We start from the raw sequence: 27,950 nt of genomic DNA on the forward strand, positions 1-27,950 counted from the left end.
TTTGTCTGACTTTTGGACATCAACCATATGTTATTTTTCTTCCCTATTTTCATCCGTTATCGTGTTGATCAGTTTCTGGATTTGGTTACATAATCTCCTTCCCATTTCTTTCCCTGCATTTGACTCCTAATTGGTTCCAGTAACATCTTGTGTGAGTTCAGTCAAGTTTTAAAGTTAATTGCATATCTCCAACATTTGCGGATAAATGCTTATTTAATTCTACTTAGAATACCCACAGTCTCTTGCATGGAGTTTGGAAACTAATCATCTGTGAATACTCTTCTAAAAGCAAATATTGTGTTTTTTTTCCTCTCAGAAAGGCAAGTAAGAAGTATGAGGGTACTCCAGAAAGTTCAAGGAAAAATGAAAGATAATATGAATCTTTCCATGAACTTCTTGAAGACCCCTCATAAAGTAAAAACTAAATTTGAAAAGTAAAAATGGTTACTTTAAAAGTCCTGTTTATTCACTCATGGAGGAATGGGAAATGGAGTTGTTCACTGTTTTATTTTTAAGATTTATGTCTAAAACGTACCTCAGCATCTATTGACTTTTCCTATAAGTTACTGCAGTTTAAGAATATGCATATGAAAGAAAGGCTTGTCTTAAAATGGTAATTTTTGAATTACGCTTTGATGTTTATAGTCTTGTTACTTTTTAAGACAATGACGTAGTAATAATTGTTAGGCATTACATGTAAAATATTTTATCCATCTTTTGAATTAGAAACGTCTAAAAGCAGCAGAAGCCGAGAGTAAACTGAAACAAGTATATATTCCGACTTAGTAAGTAATTGAAATCTTTTAAAATGTTTGTCATGGTCTTAATTCTATCCTTGCAAAATGTGTCATTTTGTTCAGATTCAGCCACATTTGAATTTCTTCATGTATCTTACTTTCTTCTTCTATAAAGCATGAGACTTGCTTTCAATTATAGCATTGCAATGATATTTTAGAAAGAAAAAGGAGCTGGTGAGAGAACCTCCATGTAGACTAACATAAGGACTGGAGGAAGAACGCATGTATTGTACTTCTATTAAAGCTAAAAGGAGAGTGTCAGAAAACTAACCTATGAAACTGCGTTATTTGAGAAACTAGTAACTAGTTTCAGAAAGCTAGCAGCTTTTGAAACTTCTACATTATAGAATGGATTTTGTTTGGGTAGTCTTTTGAGGTGTTGTTATTTATTTGGTTGAGAATTTTACATCGTTTTTGGTTCTAATTACCATTAGAAATTCTAGTTACCATTAGAACCATACTTTGTAAATGTTTGATAAATAATGGGTATAGGTTTTTATTGTTTCAGGTGTCTAGCATTCTGTCATTATCCTTTGGGTTTAGAAATCATTGTCATATCAAAATGACAATTTTCATTTTTAATTAGGTGGCCATTATCTCATTGACAATAAGTTATGGTCTTTCACGCTAATTTTTTATCAAGGCAGATAACTGGCTTAATTTTAAAAACATGTAATTTACAGAGTCCATACTTTTGATTCAGAGCTATTATATCCTTTCTACATTGTGGTTTCTGATTCCTTTTAAATTATGTATTTTATTTGACCAATTTATAAAAGAGCCACTCCCCAAAGAAAATACTGTTGTGACTCATGTGTCTTAGATTTTCAAAAGCAAGCATATAGTCTTTCTTGTACTTCACAGTGCTGCCACTATCAAATGAAAAACACCTTTGACCAGTTTTGACCAAGTAACCCAGATAAGTGATTCTATCCTACTTTACATTGACTTTGGAGTCTTGATCTAAGTCAGGGATCAATAAACTATATTCTGCAGGCCAAATCTGACCTACTTTGTTTTTGTAAATAAAGTTTTATTGGAACACAAATATGCTCATTCATTTATGTATTGTTTAACTCTGCTTTCATGCTACAGTGGCAGAATTCAATGGTTGTGACAGAAATTATTACCTACAAAGCTTAAAATACTTACTGTCTGGCCCTTTGCAAAAAAGGTTTTGCGACCCCTCATCTATATGAATGATTTTTGGAAATCAAGACACTTATTTTTTTTTTTTTGGTGGTTGGATAGTATAGGGATTGAACCCTGTACCTTGTTGTTCAAGACACTTTCTAATCATATTTCTTAAAAAGTTATATAAATCATATACATAAACAGAAGAGATACAGCTCAGTTATTGAGTTGGATAAGAATCTGAGTCCTTTGGAGTATTTCTAAATTAACTCTGAAATAGAATGTTCAAAAAAAAAAAAAAAAACCAAATTAAGAAGTATTTTATTCTGTCATTTTTTTGAGCCTGCCAGTCTCCTATATTCCAAGCACTCTGTTCAGTACAAGAGGTAGAAAGGTTAAGAAGACATCGGCTGTCCTCTGGAGCTTACATTCTATTCTAGTGTGGGAGAGACAGATGGTAAAAAACTATAAGTCCCCTGGTGTGGTGATACCTGTGATGGAGAAGAATAACTTAAGTGAGATTTTATAGTGGAGGGCCAGATTCAGTTGATGCCATCAGGAAAACTTCCTTGAGGAAATGAGTTTGAGTGCACTCTAGAGGTGGAGGAATTAACCAGATTGTGGAGGCTTTCCAGTTTAATGGGATCCTGAGATGGGAAAGGGCAGAGCATAGTTGAGCAGAGAGAAAGGCAGTGTAGCTGGTATGAAATGAGAGAGTAGTGGGCCATGGGAGGCTGATATAGTAGGTAAGGGCAAGGAGTGAAGAGTGGAAATGGCTTTTAAAGAAAGAAGTGTCATTGAAAATCACTGGCTATATTTTGGAAAATGGTTTGGAGAAGAGGAGTAAGAGTAGATGTAGGGAGAGCTGTTGAGAAGTTCTTGGAGAGGAAAGATGACACTAGCTTGACCTCGAGTAGTGGCTCTGGCAGTGGTGTAATATTTGGAGGTGATAGACTTGGGAGGGGGCATATCAAGTTCGAATCCTAGGTTTCTGGCTAACACTATTAGGTGGATTGCCGTGCTATTCCCCAACCTCAGAAACTTAGGCAGAGAATCAGATTAGGTCATTCTGAGTTTGTTCTATCCACAGAGAGGTTTTGTGTATGCTGCCAATATATTGGATATATTGGTCTTAAACTCAGGGTAAATATCTGAGCTAGAAATTTGAGCTTCATCAATATATAATAATTGTGTTTGAAACCATAGATGAGATTTCTGAGGGAGAGCAATAAGATCAAGACCTTGAACCAAGCCTTGAATAAATCCAGTATTTATAGATCAGATAGAGTATGATAGTTAAAAAAGGATAGCCAGGTGAATATAGTATTACAGAAGCCGACAGAAGGGTGCAATTCAAGGTGATGGGAGATTAACAGTGTCGGATGCTGGTGAAAAATAGCCAGGGAGTTTAGCAACATGGAGTTCATTGGTGATGTTTAATGGAGTAGTGAAGACTACATGTGAGCCAAGGAAGTGCAGACAGTGGAGAGAGAGAAGCTCAAGTGAGAGCAAGCTCTTGGATTTGAGGGGTAAGTTGGGTTAGAGTAATGGGAGAGTTTTTTAAATGGAAAAATAGGTGTAAATAGTATAAGGAGGGCCCAGGAAAGAGAATCAAGTATACAGAGTTCTCAAGAGGGCAGAAGTGTTGGAATCTGGAGCACGAATTAGAGAGCAGGGAAGGTTTGGGCATTAGATAAAAGGAGGGGCAATTTCTTAAAATGTATTTTTAAAACCTTTTCTTTGTTTGTCTTATAGTCACAAATTTTCAGTGACATCAATCATTTGCCCCCTGAGAATTAATCTACAAGTACTTGGTTTTGCAGAACATATTTTAAGTGATTCACACGTCTATATGCCATCTTGGCACACTTCCTTCCCTTTTGTGACCATTTTAAGTAAGGCCAGTGGTTTAGTCAATCAGATAACATGATAAATTGAGTTACTTGCTCAACTGAATCTGTGTTTGCCATCATTTGTTTTGAAGTCAGCTCAACTGTAAATTCGTATTAGCTCTTTTTCTACGCATATATTTAGTTCTGGGTTAAATGTCAGAAATTTTTCAGGGCCGGCCCCGTGGCTCACTCGGGTGAGTGCGGTGCTGTTAGCGCCGAGGCTGTGGGTTCGGATCCTATATAGGGATGGCCGGTGCGCTCACTGGCTGAGTGTGGTGTGGACGACACCAAGGCGAGGGTTGCGATCCCCTTACCGGTCCAAAAAAAAGGTCAGAAATTTTTCATATTTCTGGAAAACCTCTGGCCCGTCATTTGACTTTAAGGAGTGGTCATTTATTTATTTTTATTTTTATTTTACTATTATCTTATTTTATTTTTTTAAAAGATGACTGGTAAGGGGATCTTAACCCTTGACTTGGTGTTGTCAGCACCATGCTCTCCCAAATGAGCTAACCGGCCATCCCTACATAGGGATCCGAACCCATGGCCTTGGTGTTATCAGCACCACACTCTCCCAAGTGAGCCACATGCCGGCCCTTTATATATTTTTAAAAATTGGAAACATTATTACATATCCTTGGAAATCTTAGTCATTCTAAATCATCACTTTTCATTTTGTACATTTTTAGCTGGAAACTATAAGAAGAGAAGTACCTTCTGATAAAATGTGCTTTTACAACCAATTTGTCTTCAAAATGCATTGCTGACACTGGTTAGTAGTGTAAATAATAGCCCTGGTTTGTAGAATAGGGAACTCAGTGTACACAGAGGTTAAATGATTTCTTCTGGTGGTGGTGGTGGTATCACCTGAGAGTTATACTAACAACACCAAAAATAAATCTTAAAAGCATCTTTGCTGTCAGGTCAGACCAGGTTTACGCAATGGAATTGTGGGAAGGGGAAGCCCCTGAGCAGACTCTCTGGAGACTCCACGTGTCTTGGTGGTTGTGATGTCTCATTGCCTCAGTAGCCACGGGAAGAAAGAATATAGTCTGCACCTAGACATTCAGCATTCATTTCTAGAAAATAATTTGCCAGTTTATTTTGTTCATTTTCTGCCTAGCAAATAGACATGAGTGGTCCTCCAGAATGAAAACTCTTTGAGGTCAGAGACTTTTGTTTACTAGACACTGAATAAATAATATATATTTGTGTTTGTTTGTTTGTTCGTTTTTGGTGGCTGGCTGTTATGGGGATCTGGACCCTTTGACCTTGGTGTTATAACACCATGTTCTAACCAACTGAGCCAACTGGCATGAAGAAATATATGTTAAATGAATTATGAGTTTATTGAGGGCATAGTATGTACACCAGTGCAGTATGCTTGGGCTTTGCCTATAAGCTGAGGAGTTAGCCTACTCTAGATAGGGAAAAGTTAGTCATGTTTGCATAGTAAGAACCAAGATAATCTGGGGTACATGTTTCCAAGGAATTAATGGCTCTGTTGACTTGGTCTCTGGGAAATTTGCATGTAGACTTCTGATAGATGTCTATTTCCACCTGAATATTTTCTTAAAACGAAAAACCTCAAAAATACCTTTATTGGTTTTTCTAATTTCAAGTGCTTTGTAATCTTCCTCATAAAAATTCAAACATAGCAGAAATTATTATCATGTGCAGTCAGAAGCTCCTGAAATGCTTGCTAGCATACCTCTAGGGATAGGCCCTATTAAACTCTGCCACACAGGTATCTCTGTTGAGTGCATTGCTTTTGTGTAGATCCCTTGAGAGCTAGTATATAGAGTTGGTAGCACTCACACCAGCAGCAAGAATGGGACAGTGGCTCTCCCTAAACACAACAAAGCTGCCCTTAGCTTAATTTATTTGATCCAAAAAATTACTTTATTTTCTCAGGATAATTTATGATAAGTGATAAAGCTTAATAACTTGAATCTTTCAAAAGCATCAGAGGTTGTTCAAGGAAATTGTATTTGGATGGCGAAGAGATATGGATACATTTATTTTGTTAGTGTCAGGTGTAAGAGATTAGTTTTTATATAACCTTGTTTTGTAAAGATGATTGGTTTGGGTTCATTTTATCACCTTGATTTTACCAGTTTTTTTCCTTGCAAACATCTAAAAATGTTTATTTATGTTTAGTTAAAATAAATTAGTACTGAGATATACAGCTTTCTGTCTTGTTATACAAATCATTTTATCACTTCACTTTACATTTCACTGAAAGCAGCAAACCAAATCCCAACCAAATATCCACTAGCAATGGCAAGCCTGGCGCTATGAATGGAGCCGTGGGGACCACATTTCAGCCTCAGAATCCCCTCTTAGGGAGAGCCTGTGAGAGCTGCTATGGTAAGTTTTCTCCAGCAGGGCTTTCTTTTCTTGTGTGAGGCTTGTCATCGGTTGAGTACAGGGAACTGTTCTGACACCGCGGTATGGGAGTTGTTGAGCGGCTACTGGAAGGTGTGGGGATCAGTACTGGGCTGAGGGCAGAGCCATGTCTCCTCAGAGTCAGTAGATGCCCATCTTTACCTTCTGTCTGGAAATAAAGGGGCCATTCATTGAATCCTGCTATGTACCACACACTAAAGTTAGGCATTGGGTTTCCTTTGGCTTATTTCTGTGAAGTCCCATGTTTGTTGAGTACTCCATGGCAGTATTTGCTAACTGTGTTCAGAGTTGTATTAGCTTTCCGTAACCATGGTCCAGTGATACATATCAAATTCCCTTTTGGAGTTTCTCAGTATACTTTGACAAATTAAAGCACCAAACAATTCTGTAGGAAAGACTTGTGTGTGGATAAACTGCTATTTAAAATCCTCAAACCAGGTTCCCTGTGGGCATCAGTTTGGGAGATGCTATTCCATGATATTTGCTTTTGGCCACAGGGCCCAGCTGTATGTATTAATCTATTCTGGCAGTATTATAATTTGCCCTGGGTTTTAAATTGAGTTGGTGAGATGAACTGTTAAGTAGTTGATACACTTTATACATTTATTTAAAATCTCAAGCAAGAATATAGTCTCTTAATGGAGAATTGGTGATGTTATCTATGTGCCAGGGGTGCAAGAAAGGAGTAAATTAATGTTTACTGAAAGTTTGCTTGGTGCCCAGTTTTTGGCTCTCAGCAGCTCTTTGGGGGTAGATGTAGCCTACTGCCTTAAGGACATAGGAATTGAAGGGACGTTTGTGACTCTGTGCTTCACACCAGGCTGCAGCATTAGAAAAGGCTTTTAAAACCAAATTGTCTAAGTATCTCTCCTGATCTCAAGGAAGGTGTGAGCCAGACAAATTGCTGGTATCTTAGAAATGGTACCAGGGGGATGTGTCTAACCTTTTTCTGCACCTTGGGAGCACAAAGGGAAACAATTTGTGGAAAACTAGATTCTTTGAGTCAAGATTTTACATGGATAGCATCATAAATGTCTTTGAATTGAGAATTCCTTGGATATTGAAGTTTATGTATACTTAGATGGTAATAAAAAGAACCATGCAGAAAAAATGGTAGTGGCTTAATCAGCCTTTTTTTTTTGGAAGGGGAGGCTGGTTGGTACAGAGATCGAATCCTAGACCTTTGTTCTATCAGTGCCATGCTCCAACCAACTGAGCTAATCGGCCAACCCTAATTTGTCTTATTTTTGACTTGCAAACCCCTTTCACACTCACATGTATTCCTCCAAATAATAATTCTGTTATTTTTATGTGTGCATGACAAATAAATGATTTCAATTTTATAATATTTATTTAGATTCATATATTATTTTAAGCAATCTTTATCATAAAATATGTCAATATAATATACATACACGATTTCTCTTTATAGAAAGATAGAATTTGTTGTTTTCTATTTATCAAATGATACTTTTAAATTAAATTTAAGTATTTAAGGAGAAAGGCATTTATTGATAAATTATTAAAATGACATGCCGTGATTAGTTTGGGTAAAAATATACTTTTATATATGGGGATCCAAACCCTTGACCTTGGTGTTATCAGCACCACAGTCTCCCAAGTGAGCCACAGGCCAGCCTGAGTAATTCTCAAATACCAGACCCTATAGAGCAGGAAACCCTTGAAATGACTGAAAAGGAATTCTGAGCAACAATCTTAAAGAAACTCATTGAGGCAGGAGAAGATTCAGTTAGACAGCACAAAGAAAGAAGAAAAAAAATACAGGGTATGAAGGAGAAAATTTACAAAGAGATTAATACGTTAGAAAGGAATGTAAAATTTTAATACAGGTGTTTTCATGTATAAATTTTCCTTTAAGGGCTGCATGAATCCTGCATCCTATAAATTTTGAGTTATTGCACTTTGATTTTTATTTCAAAGTACTCTTTAATTTCCCTGTGATGTTTCTTTTTAATCCATTGCTTATTTAGGAGAGTGTTGTTTATTTTGCACACATTTGTGAATTTTCTAAATTTCCTTCTGTTATTATGGTCAGAGAACATATTTTCTATGATAAGACTTGTTTTGTGGCCAAAAATAATAAAAAAAAAATCTCTAAGGCCATTATCCTTAGGGCTTGGTGATGTAATATGGAGGAAAAAAATATATCAACCTGACTTATTATTTGTTTTAAATTATAAGAGGATAGGTTTTTAGGCTTCCTTTGCTAGGAATCCTCCAAAAACAACACACAATGAGTGTAGAGTATTATTCCCAATAAACTAAAAGTCAGCTTGCACATAATGGTCCCTTCTTTTCTCGTTTTGACTCTCGTCTGTGAGATGCTCCTTGAGAGCTTGATGTACTGTTTAAACGTTTTGATCTGATGAAGGTAACTTACACGTCAGAGGAAGAATATTCCAAGGCAAACTTAAGAAGTATAATAATTTTTTGTACCTCACTATAGCTTAATGTTCCAACATTAGGGTTTTTTATTTTAAACTTCAGACCCATCGTGGGTATATGTTAAACATTATGTGCCAGTAATTTAGACCGCAAAACAAAACACAGGCTTGCAGTGTGCAGCCAAGTGATAAATCAACTGAGTTTTAGGTCTGAAGCATGTGGTGAGATCAGCCGCAGATGCGCACTTGATATGGATTTATAGTATTGAAAGAGATTCTGTTTTTAAAGGCAGAAATATTAAAAATAAGTATTTTATCTTTTCGATTAAAATAAAGGAATGGAAAACAGACACCTGTTTCTTTCAGATTCTTGACTTTACTAATGAGGCTCCTCTGAGCATTTTAAATAAAACCTGAGGTGGTTTCTGAACCACAGGTTTGGAAACCTGAATTTAGGTTTTAAATACTAATAATAGTAATAATATCTTTCTGAGAACTTATTTCCAAAAATGAACACAGTAAAGAATATTTTTAATTAACAAAACAAAAACCCCCTCAGCAGCCCAATGCATAATATAGGATATTTCATCTCATAGCCTCTCTTAATAGGTGCCACGGGCATTTAACATATAATAGAAATGAATGACTTAATGAATTCTGAGTATTAAAATATATATGTATATATCATACTTCCATGTATGGCTTGTAAGCTGGGGAAAGAAAAATAACATTGTAAACTAAGATGGCTTTGGAATATTTTTGAAATATTTGATTATATTTGTATTGATGTAAATTATATAGCATTCGTTGTTTCTTCTTATTTTTCCTCCATCTTTAGCTACACAGTCTCACCAGTGGTATTCTTGGGGCCCACCTAATATGCAGTGTAGATTATGTGCAACTTGTTGGCTCTATTGGAAAAAATATGGAGGCCTGAAAATGCCCACCCAGTCAGAAGAAGAGAAGTTATCTCCCAGCCCAACTACAGAGGTACATAAGCAGTAGTCTTTTTAGTGTTGAAAAATGTCACGCTTTTTAGTGGCTGGATCATTCCTTGGAAACATTAGTACAGTATAGGATTAAAATGAACAAAGCTATTTTTATATCCAGACATAGCAGCATTATATTCAGGGAAGCAGGGAGAAATAAAAAATTTTCAGGTATTCAAAATATTGGTTTTGTGAGATTACTTAGACAAAAGAACAATGTGTGTGGAAGGTGTTAGCATAAGTAAAGAGCCTACAAATGTTTAATTGCTTTTGAAAACAGTGCGTAACCTTTAGATACTGTTGAAAATGTGTCTTACTGCATAAAGTTACAAGTACAAATTGAGGATTTTTTTCTTCCCCTGGCTATTGCGGAGGGTCAAGAAGTTATGGACTTAGTTTTGAGGTGAACAGTAGTTGAAATATGATTTTGGTAAAATTCTCATAGATTGAAGATGTCAATCATCTATGTCTACCAGAGGGAGGCTTTTTTTTTTTTTTTTTTCAGTGCTGATGGGATCTCAGGACTCCTTGACATTAAAAAAAAAAAAAAAAATCTACTTAGCCTCCTTGGCATTTTCCTACTATTGTGAATGTGATTTTGGATTGTTATACAAAAGTACAGTATTACACCCCCCACCCACTTCTCTTCTCCAATCCCCACCTCTTTCCCCAAAGGGCACATTTTTTGTGTCTCTCTTTTAGGGGTAGGGTACTAAGTTACAGACACTTCAGTGAAAGATGTAAAACCTGCCCTTTGCTTTGAGCATAATGCCTGTAGTAATGTGTTTTGGCAAGTTCTATTTAAATGTTGGTTTCTGATCTTGCAGGACCCCCGTGTTAGAAGTCACGTGTCCCGCCAGGCCATGCAGGGGATGCCAGTCCGAAACACTGGGAGTCCAAAGTCTGCAGTGAAGACCCGCCAAGCTTTCTTCCTTCATACTACATATTTCACAAAATTTGCTCGTCAGGTCTGCAAAAATACTCTCCGGCTGCGGAAGGCAGCAAGACGGCCGTTTGTTGCTATTAATTATGCTGCCATTAGGGCAGAATGTAAGATGCTTTTAAATTCTTAACATTATATGTTGTGCTTCAGACCATTTTCTCTCTTTCCCTCTCTCTTTTTTTTTTTTTTTGTTTGTTTGTTTGCAATAAACAAGTTCTTGTGTACAGCCTTTTATTTGGTTTTTTTTTTTAACATTGTTTTTGTCTGTTGCCATTTGTATCATGCCAACCTGAAAAAAACACATTGAAACCTTTGTAATCTTTATCAGGGAGTAGTGCTCAGCAAAAGGTTGGCGGGAGGTGATTTTATCCAGTGGGGTTTGTGATGGAATTGCCAAAGAGCCCTTATTGAAGCACTTTTACCTGTTGGGTAGTGCCACAATATAACCCCTAAGGATAGTGTTATAATGAAACTCGGTAATTGAGACCGTGCAGTCCAGTGTTATATGGATTCATTAAGTTTAAATAAAATTTGCCAGTTTGCACTAATTAGAAATTGTATGTCTTTGTAAACTTCTCATTTTTCCATGAGCCTTTTATAGTTGTCATACAACATTATGGAAATTCACAGTGCTTCATAACAAGTGCTATATTTATTAGAAGATGTAGCAAATTATAAATAAACTTTAAAGTTGTTTTTTGGGTGAATTTTCTGAAAGTTCACATTTAGTTTTTATAGCTAGCATCTAAATTTGTGGTTGAGCAGTCTATTTGTCCAATTTGGTTTCCATTTCATAATCATGTATCATATATATTTCCACATAACATTTACATGACTTATTACTTTTATTTTCAGCACATTCAGTCTTGTTTATGTTCATTTTTTCATTAGGACAAATGTCATATGTACCAATGAATTGTGGATTGTTCTTTTATTACCATGTATCTGAAAATGTGTGCACAATTTGTATGTTAGCTGTTGGAGTCATGTTCCTGGCTAGCATGCAACTTTTTTCCCTAATGGTTGAGCAAACTTGCTGCCTGACGTAACAGATAGGAAATCTTAAAGACATCCAGGTGCTTTTTTCTTTATCTGTGAGATAAGAAATCTCTTATTATGAGATGCTCTACTTTGATTTAAAGAGGATATCCATAAAGGGAGTGATGACCGAAAAGCATTTTTTTGTTCTTATCTTAAAGATAATTTTAAGCAGAACAGTTGAAAGGCTTTAAAACTTACATGTCAAAGCTCTATGAGAAGAAAAGTGCTCTGAAAAGGGAGTGGAAATTGGTAGCAATGTCAGAGTCCCATGGAGGGGAAATTAGCCACATTGGATTCATGTATATTTGAGAATTCAGGCTTATATTTAGGTTTTGTGTTAGCATTTCTGAGTTCCTGGACTTATGTTATCACTTTCTTACCCATTTTAAGGAACTGGAAAATAAATATTTATATTCATTCAAACTGTTTAGCTGATTTAAAACACATACATTGATATATAATTTCTTAAATAAAAAGAATTAATAAAACTTTTGAGAAAGAAAATAAATGAAATTTTTTCATTAAAATTGGCTGGGATCTAGTATCTTTGTTACTGTGAATGGAAAAGAAACCATCACCAACTTAATTGGCTGCTGAGGAAGCTTCTGTTTCCTGTGCTGTCTTAATTGTCAGTTAATTTGTACATCGTCTTTATTTTGACTATTCTTCAATGAAGTATGTTTTTCTGTCACCTCATTTTAATTTTTTTTTCTCAATTGAAGGGCCATGCTGCTAAAAAAGGATCAAGATTAAATTACCTGTATTTTATTTCTACAAGCATATAGAGAATAACAATAAAAGAACAGTCATTTGTTGAGCATATATTATTTCATTTTATTTTGTATTTAGCTTCATTGGTCATTGAGTTACATATAGAATCAGTTTCTTGGAATAATTTTGGTTTGAGATTTAAAATGACAGTGTTTCAGCAGTGATCTGCTCAGTTATCTTGTCTTTTCAGACAAGCAACTAACTCATTCTTTTCCTAGCATCTACTTGATTCTTACATCATCTCCCGTATATGTACCTTGTTACAACCTCTTCAGCAGATCCCTTGATCTTGGCTTGTTAGTGAGATTAGGTGTTAATATCCTGATGTCCCTGGACAAGTATGTCTGTGGTCCACTGGGAGCATATAGGTGGTTTTTTAGTTTGTTTGTTTTCATTTTTCTTTGGTTTCTCAAAGGCACTGTTGATCCCTTCCACCCCTACCCCCACCCCCAAAAAAAAAAGTTAAGAATCCCTATGATGGCGTATGAATGTACTTTCAGATCAGGTGGAAGTCTGTAATTCTAAAAATATTGATGGATTAAGAGTTCTAATAAATGCATTTTAGAATAATTCATCATTATATTGGGAAAAAAAGTAGTTTTCCTTATGAGCTTGAGACCCTTCTCTTACAAGCCCTGTCCTTAGCAGTACCTTCACAACCAGTGTCATAACCAGAGTTTATGGGATGACAGACTGCATAAGAATAAAGTGAGGAGCTACTGAGATCAGATCTTGAGTAGATGGGGGAGAGCATGATCCTAGCTATAAATTCTTGATTTACAAGGTAATCAGTGCTTAGAGGACACTTTTTTGGGTGGTTACAGCAACACTCTTTGGCCTTTATTTTCATTATGAAACCTGTATTAAGGCATATAGTACAGTAAAAAAGGGAATGCTTATATGTGCATAAAATAATCTCAGGATACGTAAGAAGTAATTATAACTGTGGGAAGGGAAACTGGGAGGCTGAGGGAAAGGGGTAGGAAGGAGTTTTACCACTGGTCATCCTTTTAAGCTTTTTCAATTTGAGCCATGGAATATATTTCCTATTAAAAAATATATATGTGTATGTATATATATATATATTTATATAAAACATTATATATATATATGCATTATTATTATTATTATTTTTTTTTTGGTGGCTGGCTGGAACAGGAATCTGAGCTCCTGACCTTGGTGTTATAACACAATACTCTAACCAACTGAGCTAACCAGCCAGCCAGTCCAAAAAATAATTTAAAAACTGAAGTAAGTATATAGTATGGCCAACATATATTTAAGAATATGTACATGTGAGATATATACAGGAAAAATGATTTTTAAAAATCTATTTCCTGGGCCGAGCCCGTGGCGCACTTGGTAGAGTGCTGCGCTGGGAGCGCGGCGACGCTCCCGCCGCGGGTTCGGATCCTATATAGGACTGACCGGTGCACTCACTGGCTGAGTGCCGGTCACGAAAAAACGACAAAAAAAAAAAAAAAAAAAAAAATCTATTTCCCCCAATACCTAAATATTTTAATAATATACCTTTATATGTGAATGTATAAGTCCATGCCAAAAATTACTAATATTAGTAAGATGGCCAAACCAGTTCTACCATGTAGGTAGTGCTTATTAAAAATGGATGGGTAGACCAAAACCCAAAACATTGCATAATTAAAAGTATGGAAATCATGTCCTTGACAAGATTTGCAGACCAACAGCATGGTTGTAACATACCCAGTTTAAACATCCTGTCTCTTCTCCCCCTAGATGCCACTCCCCCAGTAAAAAACACTGTGATGAGATAAGGGTGTTCCTCCTCTGTTACTGCCAGCAGACATTACTGCAGAGTTACTAGGTGACTTTGTCAAAGATCTACAAAATCACTTGAACACCTGATGAGCACCGGATTATCACTATTTGAGATTCAGGATCCTCAGAGACAGGTTAAATAGAAGTAGGTACATTAGCAGCCTTTCATGGATGAAACTGAAGTGTGTAGAGAAGTGGATCCAAATGATTTGCCTGCTACTTTAGTGGTTTGAGTTGGTAACACACCAGACTTGAACGGCAGCGGTATTCCCCAGTATGAAGTTATTTGGGAAGCACTGGAGCCATTTTTCTGTTCCAAGGTGCTAATTCAACTTTGGAAGTATCCCAAGACCTCATTTTTTGAGAAATTTGTTACATATTTTATGAATTTTTCTAGAGATTTCTCAGCAAAAGTTGCTATTAACGAGTAAGCTTTTCTGAAATTCTAAGCTCTAAACATTAGGAAAGAACAGTTTGGGTTTGCTTATTTTGGTATTTTTGATAGAGAATTTATTTTTAATAAAAATTTTTTTTGAACGAGTACTTAAAAGTTTTAATAAAGGTATAAAAGTGCGTACAAATCTCATCACCTTTCCCATGTCTGATTTACCCTCTTCAGAGGTAACCATTATTATCATTGTTTTAAGTATCCAGAGGTATTCTATGCATCTATAAGATTGCAAAGTAGGTATATTCTTTGTTGCTATACAGATATTAACATACTGTCTACATTGTTCTGCACCTTAGCTCTTTTTTGTACTTAATATATCATACTGGTTCATTGAGAGCTACCTCCTTTTTTTGTTTTGTCAGCTGCATGGTAGTTCTTTTGTTGTACCACCATAAATTTAACCAGTTCCCTACTTAAAAGTTTTAGGTTATGTCCAGTCATTTTCTAATGTAAATAATGTTGCAAAAAATATCCTTATACAGATATTTCATATTGACATGTAAAATGGGAATGTGTTTTACAAGATAGATCCGTAAAAGTAAAAGTATGGGTCAAGCAACCTGCATTTTGAACTTTGATAGTTGTTGCTGAGTTTCCCTCAGAAGAACTGTAATTTACCCTCCCACTCACAAAATCTAGAGAGTGCCTAGTTCTCTAGAACCTTGCCAGCAGTGTAACTCGTCTTTAAAACCCTTGACTAGCTGACAGGTTATGAACAAGTTAAATTAGCTTGCATTTCTCATTTTGAGTGGATAGAAATCTTTGCATATATTCGAAAGCCATTTGTATTTCCTTTTTTTTGTCAACAGTTTTTGCCCCTGGCCTGTTTTCTGTTAGATACAAGTCTTATTGACTTGTGGGAACTTTTTATGTTTGAACAAAGTTAGCTCTTGATCTGTGATATGTGATGCTAATATTTCCCCAATTTTGTCTTTGACTTTGTTTATGATGTATTTACCAAGCAGATCTTTTTAAAAGAAATTTTTAGTTGAAATTATCAGAAATCTTTTTATGGTACTTGGGTTTTGTGTCTTATTTAGAAATGCCTTTATAATTCTATAAGCAAATTCTACTGATATTTTAATTTTGTTTGTTTGTATTTTGGTGGCTGGCCGGTTTGGGGTCCTTGACCTTGGTGTTATAGGTGGCGCTCTTACCAACTGAACTAACCAGCCAGTCCTGATGGTTTTATTTTGAGAGGGATCTTGAAAGCCTGCCTAAGATGTTTTTGTGATTCTTAATTCAGTGCATATATTCTGCAGTTCTTCTCTCTCTTCTCGCACCCCACCATATTTCCAAAACATTGTAGAAAAATAGGCATGAGTTGCAATAAAAATAACAGTTTTTTTCCAGGTTTACGTTAAGGAGATATAGATCATCCTCTGGGAAGCTAAAGACATGTTTCTCCTGCCCAATTGATTGACTTGATATACAGATGTTTTTCCTCTCCGGGCAGATTTTGATTCCTTCTGGGTTCTTTCTACTTTGCTCAGGTTGCTTTCTTTTTCTGTGCACTTTAAAGGCATATCTGGCTGTTTAAACACAGTTAGGTGAATAATGTGGGAGCAGGGCTGACTCAAGTGTGTACCAGGTAATCTTATTTATAATCATTCCCTCAGGGCAGAATGTGTTTTTCCTACTGAATGGCTGCAACTTTTCTCATGTTAAATAGTGACTAGGTAGTCTTAGTACATTTCATTCTAATTACTATGTAGTTGAGACTGATAATTCTGGCCGCCAACTATTTTCTTTAAAATATGATGAGAATTAGTGAAATATGAATCCTTCTGAAGAGCTTTGATCTCCTGCTCAGAGGTACTCTGTGATGAGAATTGTCACTTGGAACATCAAATAATTAATCCTACTAATTTAATGAGAAGTTAGAAGCAAATTAGTATAGTTTAAAAAGAAATATCCTTGGATATTGTGTTGATGACCCCTTTGTGGATGTATTGATCTTGTCAAGGTAATGGTAATATCTATCAATGTCCATCAATTGCAGCCATACTGGCAGTTTTCCTTTGGGGCTTATAGGTGGAATTTAAAGAGTGATCTTATTACTAGTAATGCAGTGATTGCCTTTGTTGAAGACATTGAGGAACTAACCAAGATAATTCATTTCATCCAAGCTTTATTTTATTAATTGAGAAGAAAGAAAATGTTCTCTTATTCTTATACCAAATGTAACTTAAATTTTAGGTGAATTAGTAATATTGGGAAGGAATTATGTAGTATTAGCTTGTAGTGTTCTGACAGGTGTTTGATCCTTGCAGGGTTTGGTCTGCTTCCTGATGTTTAGTTAGAGTACTCCTCCAAAATATGCTTGTATTTCTGCCTGTACCTTCACTATTATTCAACAACAGGTGAAAGCCCTCATAGTTTACTTATTTATTTTTTCCCTGAGGGAGTCAACTAAACAGGAGAAGAAATTGCATCATTTATAGTTGTCAGTGGTTGCATAATTAGCCAGTGCTTGGGGTACATATTCCTGTTGTTTGAAGCTCTCCGCAGTATGTGTTTGTCTATTTTAATGTATTTTAAAATGCTGTTTTCATACCTTCTGTTTAATAGTTTTTAGAGAAGAGTTTTCTTGGTGAAAGGGCTAGAGCTCATGAAAAAGTTAATTTTTATTTTAAACTACTTGAGATTCTAGATTGATTTGTCCTTTTTAACACTAATATCCTAAAGAATTCCTATGGATGTCAAAGGAAATTTCCTGTAAATGTGGTCTCAGCTTTCAAAAGGAAAAATTCTCTGGTAGAATCAGAAAAAGCTGTAGGACATTCTTGTCAAATATTTGAAGTCAGGGAAAAGACATAAACATAGAATTGTATCGGTTACAAGTACTCTGTTGAGCTTTATGACAATATCTGTGAATTTTAAAAAATGTTTCAATATACATTTTGTTTTATCCCTTCAAACTTTATTTTTATAACTTGACACCTTAGTATGAGAGGCAGCCATGTTCCACATCTACTCTTCCATCCTTATGACAGCTAATTAAAACACAGTGTTTGTGTTGTATGCTTTATTTTTCCCTGTCTGAAATGTCTTATGATAGGGTATGAGGAGTGTGATGAAAACTTCTATAAGCTAATATCCATCCTCACAGTATCTTACTAGTCTGTTGGATGAAATGCTCTGCATACAGGTAACCTTTTAAATCTCAGCACTAATGACATTGAAGTAGGATATGAGGAATACAAAACTAATGATAAAGCCAAATGGGCCATTATTCCCCTTGCCAGGCTCTAATGAAATGGAGTTTCGCTGAGATAGGTTAAGACTTCTCAGTGGGGAGCCGCTCATTTAGGCCAGGGATTGCCGAGTGCATTGCCTTTGTGGGCTGTCGTTCTTATCTTCCATGCCCGCTTAGTCTTGTATTAGGACTGATTCCACCTCCTACTTTATGGGCATTTTTCTACTATAGGAATGCCGTGACTACAAAGGAAGCATAGAGAGGGCTGGTTAGCTCAGTTGGTTAGAGTATGGTGTTGCAGCACCAAGGCCAAGGGTTCAGATCACCATACCAGCCAGCTGCCGAAAAAAAGAAGGGAAGCCTATTTCCATCGCTTTTCAGATGGGTGCACACAATAAGAAAGCATGTGTGTGTAAGATGTATATTAGTTACACTCATATGGCTCTTTAAGGTGAATGTTCTCCGTGTAATCTGTCCTTCAGTAACTGGGAACCAGAATTAGAAATAGTTTTCTCTAACCCAAAAGGAAAGTATGCAGGTATCTGGTAGCTATTTTGCACTGTTTTTCACTTGCACCTTCTATTTCTGCAGTGTGTGTGATGTAGTAGAGAAATCCAATTCATTTGTCCTCTTCATGTTTTTTTCCTCCTCAGATGCAGACAGACATGCTGAACTCTCTGGAAGTCCACTGAAGAGTAAAAGCACTAGGAAACCTTTGGCATGTATCATTGGGTATTTAGGTGGGTCTTTTCTTTTCCTTTTTTTTTTTGGTTCTCTGTTTCTACTTTCTTATTATTATTATTATTATTATTTTTAAAATTTAATTTAATTTTGTCAGTATACAGTATGGTTGATTATTGTGGCCCATTACCAAAACCTCCCTCCCTCCTCCCACTCCCCCCTCCCTCCCAACAACCTCCTTTCTGTTCGCTTGTTGTATCAACTTCAAGGAATTGTAATTGTTGTGTCTTCTTCCCTCCCCCTAGGTGGGTATTTTCTAATAGAGGAAAAAACTCAAAGAACAATTTCTGTATGTTGTAGATATTTGGCCATTCTAAATGGATATACCTAAACTAAATTCAAGCCTTTAAAGTAGCTGAAATTGTCTACTTTTATATGTATAGTCAGTTTATTTTGTTTTGGAAACTTTATTGCCAGCATACGCACACACACAGATTTATGGATCTGTGTTTACTTTTTAAAAAAAATCATTGAATAAAGATGTAACATATTCATGGAAATAAATATAAAAGCAAAAAAAAGGAAAATAAAAATCGATCAATTATTACTTAGAGTATGAATATTCTTCATGTTTTTATTTAGATCCTTCTGCTATTTCTAACCTACGCCACCCCTCCCTTTAAATAGAGAAGGATTGGTTTATTTACATTTTTTAAAAAATGAGAACAAACTGACTTTTAATCTACCTTAAAAAAATATTTAAATCCCTTAAAAAATAGTTTTGATGTGCCAATTAAGGTTACTTTGAAAGGGAAGCATTTGTATTGCTTTCTGTTTGTTATGCCATCTAACTTGGAAATCTCTGAAGATGATGGTTTCATTTACATGTTGAAAGATCACAATTAAGAATAGTATTAAAAAGTTACTAGGCAATAACCTCCTTTATTTATTTATTTTTTTGCAGTTTTAAGATAAATGATTTACAAAATAATGGATTCTCATGTACCTAGAAGTAAGAATAACATGTTTTTGTACTTCTAATATTGCTCATTTTTTTCAGTAAAAGTGAAATATGTACTCAGAGTTGCATTGAACTTTATTGCTTATCTTTCTGTGTGAAAGATTTATAGTTATGAAGTGTTCAGACTTTGACATCCTATCTTTTTATTTATTTATTTATTTATTTGAAGGAAAAGGTTTTATTACGTACAAGAAAGGTGAACAGTGGGGATAGCTCCAAAAGCATTATCTCTCCAAACAAGGGAAAGGGGTTTAGACATCCAATCTTTTAAAAATCAAAGTATAGCCTTGAACTTGGTATATTATCTGGTCCTCTTCATAGTGTCCCAGGACTCAGAAACTCAAGTCTCCTCTTTGATATTACTCTCTCCCACCTTATTTCTTCTTTTATTCCTCTTTGGCTAAAGAATTGCTTTGATATCCCTGAAAATATCATATAGTTATTGTAGGACATGGTGGTAAAGTCCCTGAGTTACTGTCTGTATCCCTTTTAGGACTGACTCCTGGAAACCACTTCCCACCTTGCAAGGGAAAGTTTCTGATCATAAAAAGTAGAATATAACATTGCATATTAGTCAGCCTTTACATTGGTAATTGTGTGTTCCTCCTGTGGGCAAATTGTTCTCTTTCCCTACCAGATAAGCCCCAAATGATTCTGACCTTACTAGTTGAACCACGTTTCTACACAATATATTTCTACACAATATATGAGTGTTTACTGTGTTCAAGACACTGTACTAAGTGATTTGGGGAGCACCAAGATGAATATGAACTTGCCCTAAAAAATCTTAGTCTAGTGGGGAAAGCACAGAGGTAAAAACTGTAAAACAAAGGATTGGATCCTATAAAAGAATTGCAGGTAATATACATTAGGTATTTGGAGGAAGGAGTAGTTGTTTCTGATGAGTGTTAAGGGCACACTACCTGAAGAAAGTAATAGTTGATTTCAGACTTGAAAGAAGGATTTAAATAGATGGAAAAATAAGAAAAGAATATTATCTTCCCTCATGAGGCCAAGAGAACCAGCTGAACAAAGGTTTCAGTGAGTCCCAGAACCTGAAAGTTTCAGGGAAGGGAGGTTGTCTGATCTGAATGGAGCATAGGGTGTGAAGGTTGTAGTTAAAAGTGAGGTTGGTAAACCTTCATGTCATGCTGGAAAAAAACCCCACTATTTTAGGAAATATATAAGTCACTTCTAAATTTTGGCAAGTGTAGGATTTTGACCAGACCAAGATATAGTAATTCTCAAAATCCTAACAGCTTTTCTTAAATTTCAGTAAATCAGGCTGATATCTTGGTCCCCACCTTGCACAGGAATGTGAGAAGACAGGGTGGCCTGCAAGTAGTTGGCATGCTGGTGGATAACACTGAGTATCAGTGCGCAGGTTAAGCTTTGGAGAAAAGGTTGTAATAGTAATTACAGTATTAGTAATAGACTGAGGTCCTTAAATCCAATTTCTACAGTATTACAATTTCTGTCCATCTACCCTAAAATTTTAAGTATTCCTGGGCTGTGTTGTGACAGCAATATACAAGTTGATCCTTGAATAACACAGGTTCGAACTGTGTGGGTCCACTTATATGTGGATTTCTTTTCAATAAATATGTGGGGAAATGTTTTGGAGATTTGTAACAATTTGAAAAAACTTGCAGACAAAGTGCATAGCCGAGAACTGTCAAAAAAATTAAAAAGATATGTCATGAATGCATAAAATATATGTAGATACTAGTCTATTTCATCATTTACTACCATAAAATATATACAAATCTATATTAAAAAGTTACATTTATCAAAACATATGCACACAAACATAGACTACTAGTACGTGGTGCCATTTGCACTTGAGAGAAATGTAAACAAACGTCTGTGTTACTGGTAAGGCTAACGGGCAACAGTAGGCTGTTTGTAGTTAGGTTTTTAGGGAGTCAAAAGTTATACATGGATTTTTGGTCTACACCCCTAACCCCTTCATTGTTCAGGGATCAACTGTAATTTGCTTAAACACTTGTATAACACATACACATTATGGTTTTGTGATATATCCTTGGTCAAAGCATTTCTTCTACCTCTTGGCTATTATTGTGTGTGGACTTTGGTTTCAGATTTTATCTACATCAAAATGTTCTGGGTTGGGAGTGATTAACCCTGATCTCACACCCTGGTTGCATGACCAGAGGAAGAATCCTGTTTTTCAGAAAGCTCACACACCAGACAAGTTGCACGGTCCTGGTCTGACAGAGCACAGAGGTGGTTTTTTCTGAGGCTACCTCTCCAGATAACCCTTTGATTTCTGATACCTTGAAGCGACAGGTGCTTTATTCCCTTAGTAAATCTCATGTCGTAAGTGACCTTCTGGAGTGGCTTTTTTTTTTTTTCTTTTCTTTTTTCTTTTCCTTGTGTTCACACCCCAAAACTCAGAGCTGCAGCTGCCAGGGGAAGGACCAGCTTACTTGATAAGCAAAGCCATGGTAACAACACTTGAAGCTGCTTCATTATGCAAGGCCTTGGCTGGCTCATAAGGAACTAACTCTCAGCTCATTAAGAAATAAGATGTGTGCCTATTAGCCAATGTAACACAGAAAATTTTAATACCATGTTCTGAGTTGAGAAACCTTTTTTCCCCTTGTCAGAAATCCATCCTGCGAAGAAACCTAATGTAATTCGATCTACACCAAGCCTGCAAACCCCAACTACCAAGCGGATGCTATCTACCCCAAATCACACATCTCTGAGCATTCTGGGGAAAAGAAACTACAGTCATCACAATGGCCTGGATGGTATGTAAGCCCAGGGATTTGGGAGGCTGTCCTTATAGGCCAGGCCACTCTACCCTTGCATTTTCAAATGTGTCATCTGCCACACCCAAGAATGTACAGTCAGCCCTCCATGTCCTGTGGGTTTCACATTCATGAATTCAATCCATGGAATTCAGTATTTCTATGCATATTGAAAATATTTGAAAAAAAAATTGTGTCTGTACTGAACACGTACAGACTTCTCTTGTCATTATTCCCCAGTCAATGCAGTATAACAACTATTTACCTAGCATTTACATTGTACTAGGTATTATAAGTAATCTAGAGATGATTTAAAGTGTACAGGAGGATGTGCCTAGGTTATGTGCAAGTACTACACCAATTTAAATGAGCATCCACAGATTTTGCATCCTTGGGAGGTCCTGGAACCAATCCCCCATGGGTACCGAGGGACGACTGTATTACAAACAGATTCTACTCCATGAATGATCTAAATGTGAGATAGGGGGAATAAAGGAGAAGACCGCCATGTGCCCCAGTGAAGACATTTTGCCAAAGAATATTTCTCCATCTCATCAGGAGGTACCTTTGCTCACAACTCCTGTTAGAAGGCTTGTTTGGAGGTGAAGTGTGTAGTTAGCAGGTTGCTTCTGCTGGGTAATAATGTTCTTGCTGAGATGCATCCTCACTGCTCATTTCAGTTTCCTTGAGCAGAAGGGATTATTTCACCTTATGTCTGAGACATCAGTGCTCTCCGGGGGCTCTTCAGTGTTTCGTGGATCATTTTGAATTTGGCGTTTATCTCCTACTTCTTTCACCTTATAATTTTTTTTTAATTGCTCAAGAGTGCTACAAGTCATGAAAGAAATTGCCTGAGTGAAGTTCTAAATATAGAAATAATAACTTTTTTGAAATGGAAAAACTGAGAAACACCACTTTTTATCCAAAGTATGTCTCGAGCTTGGCCATATAATGACTCTTCAGGTGGAATTGAATTATCTTCCCATTTGGACTATAAACAAAACCATAATAAATCATCCAGGCAGTATATATTGTTCACTTCAATAGCCCTGGAGTTTGAAGCTGCCTTTATTGTTTAAGTGTTGGCATTTATTTATGAATAAAACTCTCTCCAGGCTTTTCATGCCTTATGGAACTCTCAATTCCTTCAGTGACAGTAAATTATTTATAATGAGGCCCTAGGGCAAGGATATGGAATAGACCTTCTAATAATAATTTTCCAAGGTTATTTTCCTTCAGTATGACTTTCGATGGTCATAATCATGTCAAAGTGAGTAAAAAATTGAGACTGAGGAGTTTAGTCTGCATTTACAGGGTATCAATGTGTTGTAGATACGGTTTTCAAGAATTTAGTTACACAGCAGTCTTGCAGAAACTTCCTTGCTAAAGAGAACATTGGCCATCCTTGCCACAATATGCCTGATATCTAGGCAGCAGAAGACCAAGGAAGGATTGTGTCAAAATGTGAAGCTTGGATTTCTTTTCAGCTTCTCCTTGCCCATAGCCAAGGGCCTTTGAATTCTGGCTTAAATGGAATCGGAATCTTTCTTTTCTTTTCCATCTTATCACCTCTCTGGCCTCTCTAGATGTATAGTCCTGCTGCAGAAAGCATAAAGTAAGTTCTGGTTCATTGACATATAAATATATAACTTGTGTGAGTGTGAGATGAGAGTGTGTGCATGTCTGTATAAAGAATATATAAAAATATGTAAGCGTATATAGTATAAACGTATTTACAAATATATATAAAAAATATATATATTATATATATAAAATATATATATATTTACAAATATATATATATATTCTTTATGGGAAAAAGACTGTCATTGTGACTGGTGTTGCAATAGCAGCTTTCTGGTATCTTCTTCCACTCATACCTTGTGGTCATTCTGGACTCCAGTTCTGACCCTGCACTGCAGCTTCTGTTGCTCTTTCCTCAATATCACAGGTACTCATCTCCTTGGGATTTCTTTAGAATACCACCTCGAAGAGTTCCCTCTATGGGGCTGGTTTGTCCCATTTCTCTCTGAATGAATGCTGTCGCAAGGTCATTGCTTCTCTGCTCTGAACAGGAGAATGAATAGAGCGTGTAATGAATCATTGGTATTATATTGACTGAGACCTTCACCCTTGTTGGGGAAGACACTCATCTTGTTTTCTGGAGAGACCTAGGAATTGAAACACTTCTTTCTTCCAGACCCATTTGTCTTTGCTTTCCTGTAATGGTGTGGAGAAGTCTGTCATGGTATGGAGAGCAACTCCCAGCACCATGCTAACTCCCTTACCTGTTATCTTATTTAATTCACACGACAAGAAGTTCCAGGAGGTCAGGGAATGTGTTTTGCATACCGTTGGATCTCTACGCCTAGCACTGTGCCTGGCACTTAGTAGGCGCTCAGTATATACTAATAGTAGGCGCTCAGTATATACTAATAGTGTAAATGAAAGTGATTGAGAAAATTGAGACCTAAAGAGGTGAATTAAATTTTCCAGAGTTACCAGGTATTACATAGATGGGTTTGCATTTCCACTCAGGTGTGACAGGTTCCAGAATCTGCTCTTTTAACCACTGTTATAAAGGAAGCTGTGGCTTCTAAGAGTGCTGTATTAGTCCTGTCAGCAATGTGGAAATTATATAAGTTATTGTAACAGCTAATTTAATGTAAGAAACCAATATAGCAGATATTGGAGGAGCAATAGGGAACAACAAGTGTGTGTGTGGCAGGGGGTGGGGGGAGCACAGGTAACAGTCACCATTCTTAGGGCTAGGAAAGCACAAGGAAGAAATTGGGGTTATCACAACCTAGGAGCTCAAGGAGGGCCCCAAGGAGCTGGAGCCCAGCCCCAGTGCAAGCATCTCTCAGGAGGTATCATAAGGCTGGTTCTGAGACAAACTGCTGCTGCTACTTGGGGTGATGCTGACAGCCTTGCAGGCCCCTTCTAGCACTGCTGCTGGCGTAACGGAGGCAGATGGCAAAGGAGAAATGCCTTTGTAGAGTGCCAGCCCCAGCATCAAAACGCAGAGTTTAGATGGGCGTGTGTGGAGCTGAGAAATGAGTGTAACAGAAACACACAGTTTAGAAAGTGCCCACATTCTTGTATTCCTAAGGATATAAGAATGTGTATCCTTTTTTGGGGGGTAATGGGCCTGTTTCTTATTTCCTCGGGATATAGGATCCTGACTAACCTGAGTTTCCAAGATGAACTCAAAGTACTAGGAGAAATGTTCAGTTAATAGTGTGTTTTCATGGGATAGTTAATAACATCATTTACTGAAGTAGATGGATGCAAACTCATGGGAAAGGCCTGGCCTGTGTGATCCAATAATAAAATCAATTAGCACCGCTTCTTTTTTTTTTTTTTCTTTAAAGATGACCAGTAAGGGGATCTTAACCCTTGACTTGGTGTTGTCAGCATCACGCTCTCCCAAGTGAGTGAACCGGCCATCCCTATATAGGGATCCAAACACCGTGGCCTTGGTGTTATCAGCACCACACTCTCCCAAGTGAGCCATGGGCCAGCCCTAGCACTGCTTCTTAATTGTCAGCATGTCAGATGGCTGAGCACACCAAACAGGATGTTGATGAACACAACTAATTTTAACTGGATACAAAATCTGGTTCTACTGAAATGTTTAGGTCTTTCAGCAATAGGGCTTTCTGTTGCCTCCTCAGTGGTTTGCCTCCTCTGCTACCTTATACCTTTGCATTTCAGGTTCTTATGATGGGAAAAGATTGTCTGGATTTCAGCTAGCAGAAAGGGTTTTGCCTGGCTTTTATTTTTATTTTTTTCAAATGATGAACAACTTCTTATTACCTACCTTCCTAAAAGTCACTGTCTTTCACCTGGCCCTGGTGAAGGCCCTGTAAAGGCCCTGGTGTGGACAGGGGGCAGGGAGCCAGCACTCTGTGTGCTCTGTTAAACTAACCCCACAGTACCGTGCCACACAGACTCTGTGACCACCCTAATGGAACCTGAACTCCGAGGGTGAAGACGAAATCTGTGTACAAAAGAAACCTCAGTGCGAGAGTCCATAATGGTGGGAAGAGCGAAGGTTCAAAGTGATACGAGGTGACCTGCGCAGTGCCTTATCAATCTCCCTACACTCCCTGCACTCAGGCTGTTGGTCCTGTGGTGTGCCATCATGGTGACTTCCAAGTTCTGTCTCCTCCATCTCTGACTTACAAATGCTTTGATAACATTTTTATTGCCAGCAAACCAAGTACCTACCGTGTTTGGCCTACTTGGTTAACTCCAAGTGGCTGTGAGTAGGGCAGACCCTGAAATCAGCGGGGATGGAAGAGCCATTACTGGAAAACCCGTTTATGTTTGAGAGCCCAAAGAGAAGGCAGCAGGAGAGATGGAATTTGCCTATGCCATGGGAGGGATAGGGAGAGGACATCTGAGTGTTTAGAGTCAAGAGGGGATTAATCGCTGACTTCTCTGATTACTTCCTGTTTGACCTTGGGTGAATCACTTGCTTTCTTTGCACCTGTTTTCTCCTCTGTAAATCTATACAGTGCAGATTAAACTTGCCTTACAGAATTGTTTTAATGATTACACTTTTTGCATTTTGTATCACTTGATCGTCTAAACACTTTGTGATGTTAGGTATTACAACCTGCATCTTAGTAATGAAAAAATTGAAGCTCAAGAGAGGTTAAGGAGTTTGCTCAAAGTCATACAAGGTGGCAGAGATGGGATTTAAACTCCAAATCTAGTGTTTTTTTCCCCATCACCTGAATAAAGATCCAGATTTGTGTGTAGAATGTAACATGTACATGGGAGTGTTTATGTTTTCTGTGTATAGGAGGTAGGTGTATGTTTGCAAGTCTATAGAGAAATATAGGGGGTATGCTCAGACTGTGAAGTATAGCCATAACTGTCTAAAAAAAGCCCTTCACCTCCATTTCCTGCCTCTGTAAATCTCCTCTGCCAATATCATACTTTCTCCTTTTCCTGGAAGTTAGAGCATAGGAGCTGTATTAATGTTAGGGGGAGGGGAAAAAAAGAAAGAGAAAAGTAACAGAATTACCTAAAGGTGAAATGTGTTTAAATCAAATTATATGCTATGCCCAGCATAGTCTCTGACTCACAGGGGTTGATCATTAATTGTTAAGATTCCTGTCCACCTTAAAGAGTAGATGCTATTAAAGTTTTATTTGCAAAATTGCTAAGACATCAACCAAAGTGTTCGTTGTCATATGTGAACTGTATATAAATAAAAGGTCAATACCTTCCTTATATCTATGTTTATTTCTTACCTAAAAGTATGATTCTCAGAAAATGACTCATGGACTTGCTTGAAGGTAATCGGTTATGTTCCAATGTATATTTGTACATTAGAGAGGCCCAGAATCTCTAAAGAGGAATTGCCCTTGATTAAGTTATTTCAAGGAGCATTAAAGACAAAAATTAGGTTTATAGAGAGGGCTCATTTAGCTTCCTGTAGCCTCCTGTAATTAGAGACCCTAGGATAGAGGGTGTGGAACATCATGTTCTTGAGATAGAAGAATCTTTTTCAGAGTGAGGACTGAATCAGACAACGTTCCAGAGAGGAGAGGGGCAGATGAGCTGCTCAGGCCTCTCATCTTCTCCTGACCTCCTAAGAAGATGCCCTTGGTTCTTCCCCCAGGGTCA

The 27,950-nt window shown here is 36.9% G+C and overlaps 1 protein-coding gene across 3 annotated transcripts in view; it reads left to right on the forward strand.

Annotated features, from left to right (window-relative positions):
• Positions 1–27,950, forward strand: part of MTA3 (metastasis associated 1 family member 3) — a 139,434-nt gene that overhangs the window by 103,321 nt on the left and 8,163 nt on the right. The window contains exons 11-16 of one of the 3 annotated variants that reach the window (XM_063077954.1): positions 727–785; positions 6,069–6,193; positions 9,476–9,627; positions 10,454–10,676; positions 18,482–18,568; positions 22,161–22,307. In XM_063077954.1, coding sequence (XP_062934024.1) covers positions 727–785; positions 6,069–6,193; positions 9,476–9,627; positions 10,454–10,676; positions 18,482–18,568; positions 22,161–22,307 — 793 coding nt within the window. Of the gene's footprint in view, positions 1–726; positions 786–6,068; positions 6,194–9,475; positions 9,628–10,453; positions 10,733–18,481; positions 18,569–22,160; positions 22,308–27,950 lie in introns of those variants that run through there. The other 2 variants (XM_063077955.1, XM_063077956.1) reach the window with 2 other exon arrangements.

This window comes from Cynocephalus volans, chromosome 14 (assembly GCF_027409185.1).
Source record: "Cynocephalus volans isolate mCynVol1 chromosome 14, mCynVol1.pri, whole genome shotgun sequence".
Taxonomy (NCBI): Eukaryota; Metazoa; Chordata; class Mammalia; order Dermoptera; family Cynocephalidae; genus Cynocephalus; species Cynocephalus volans.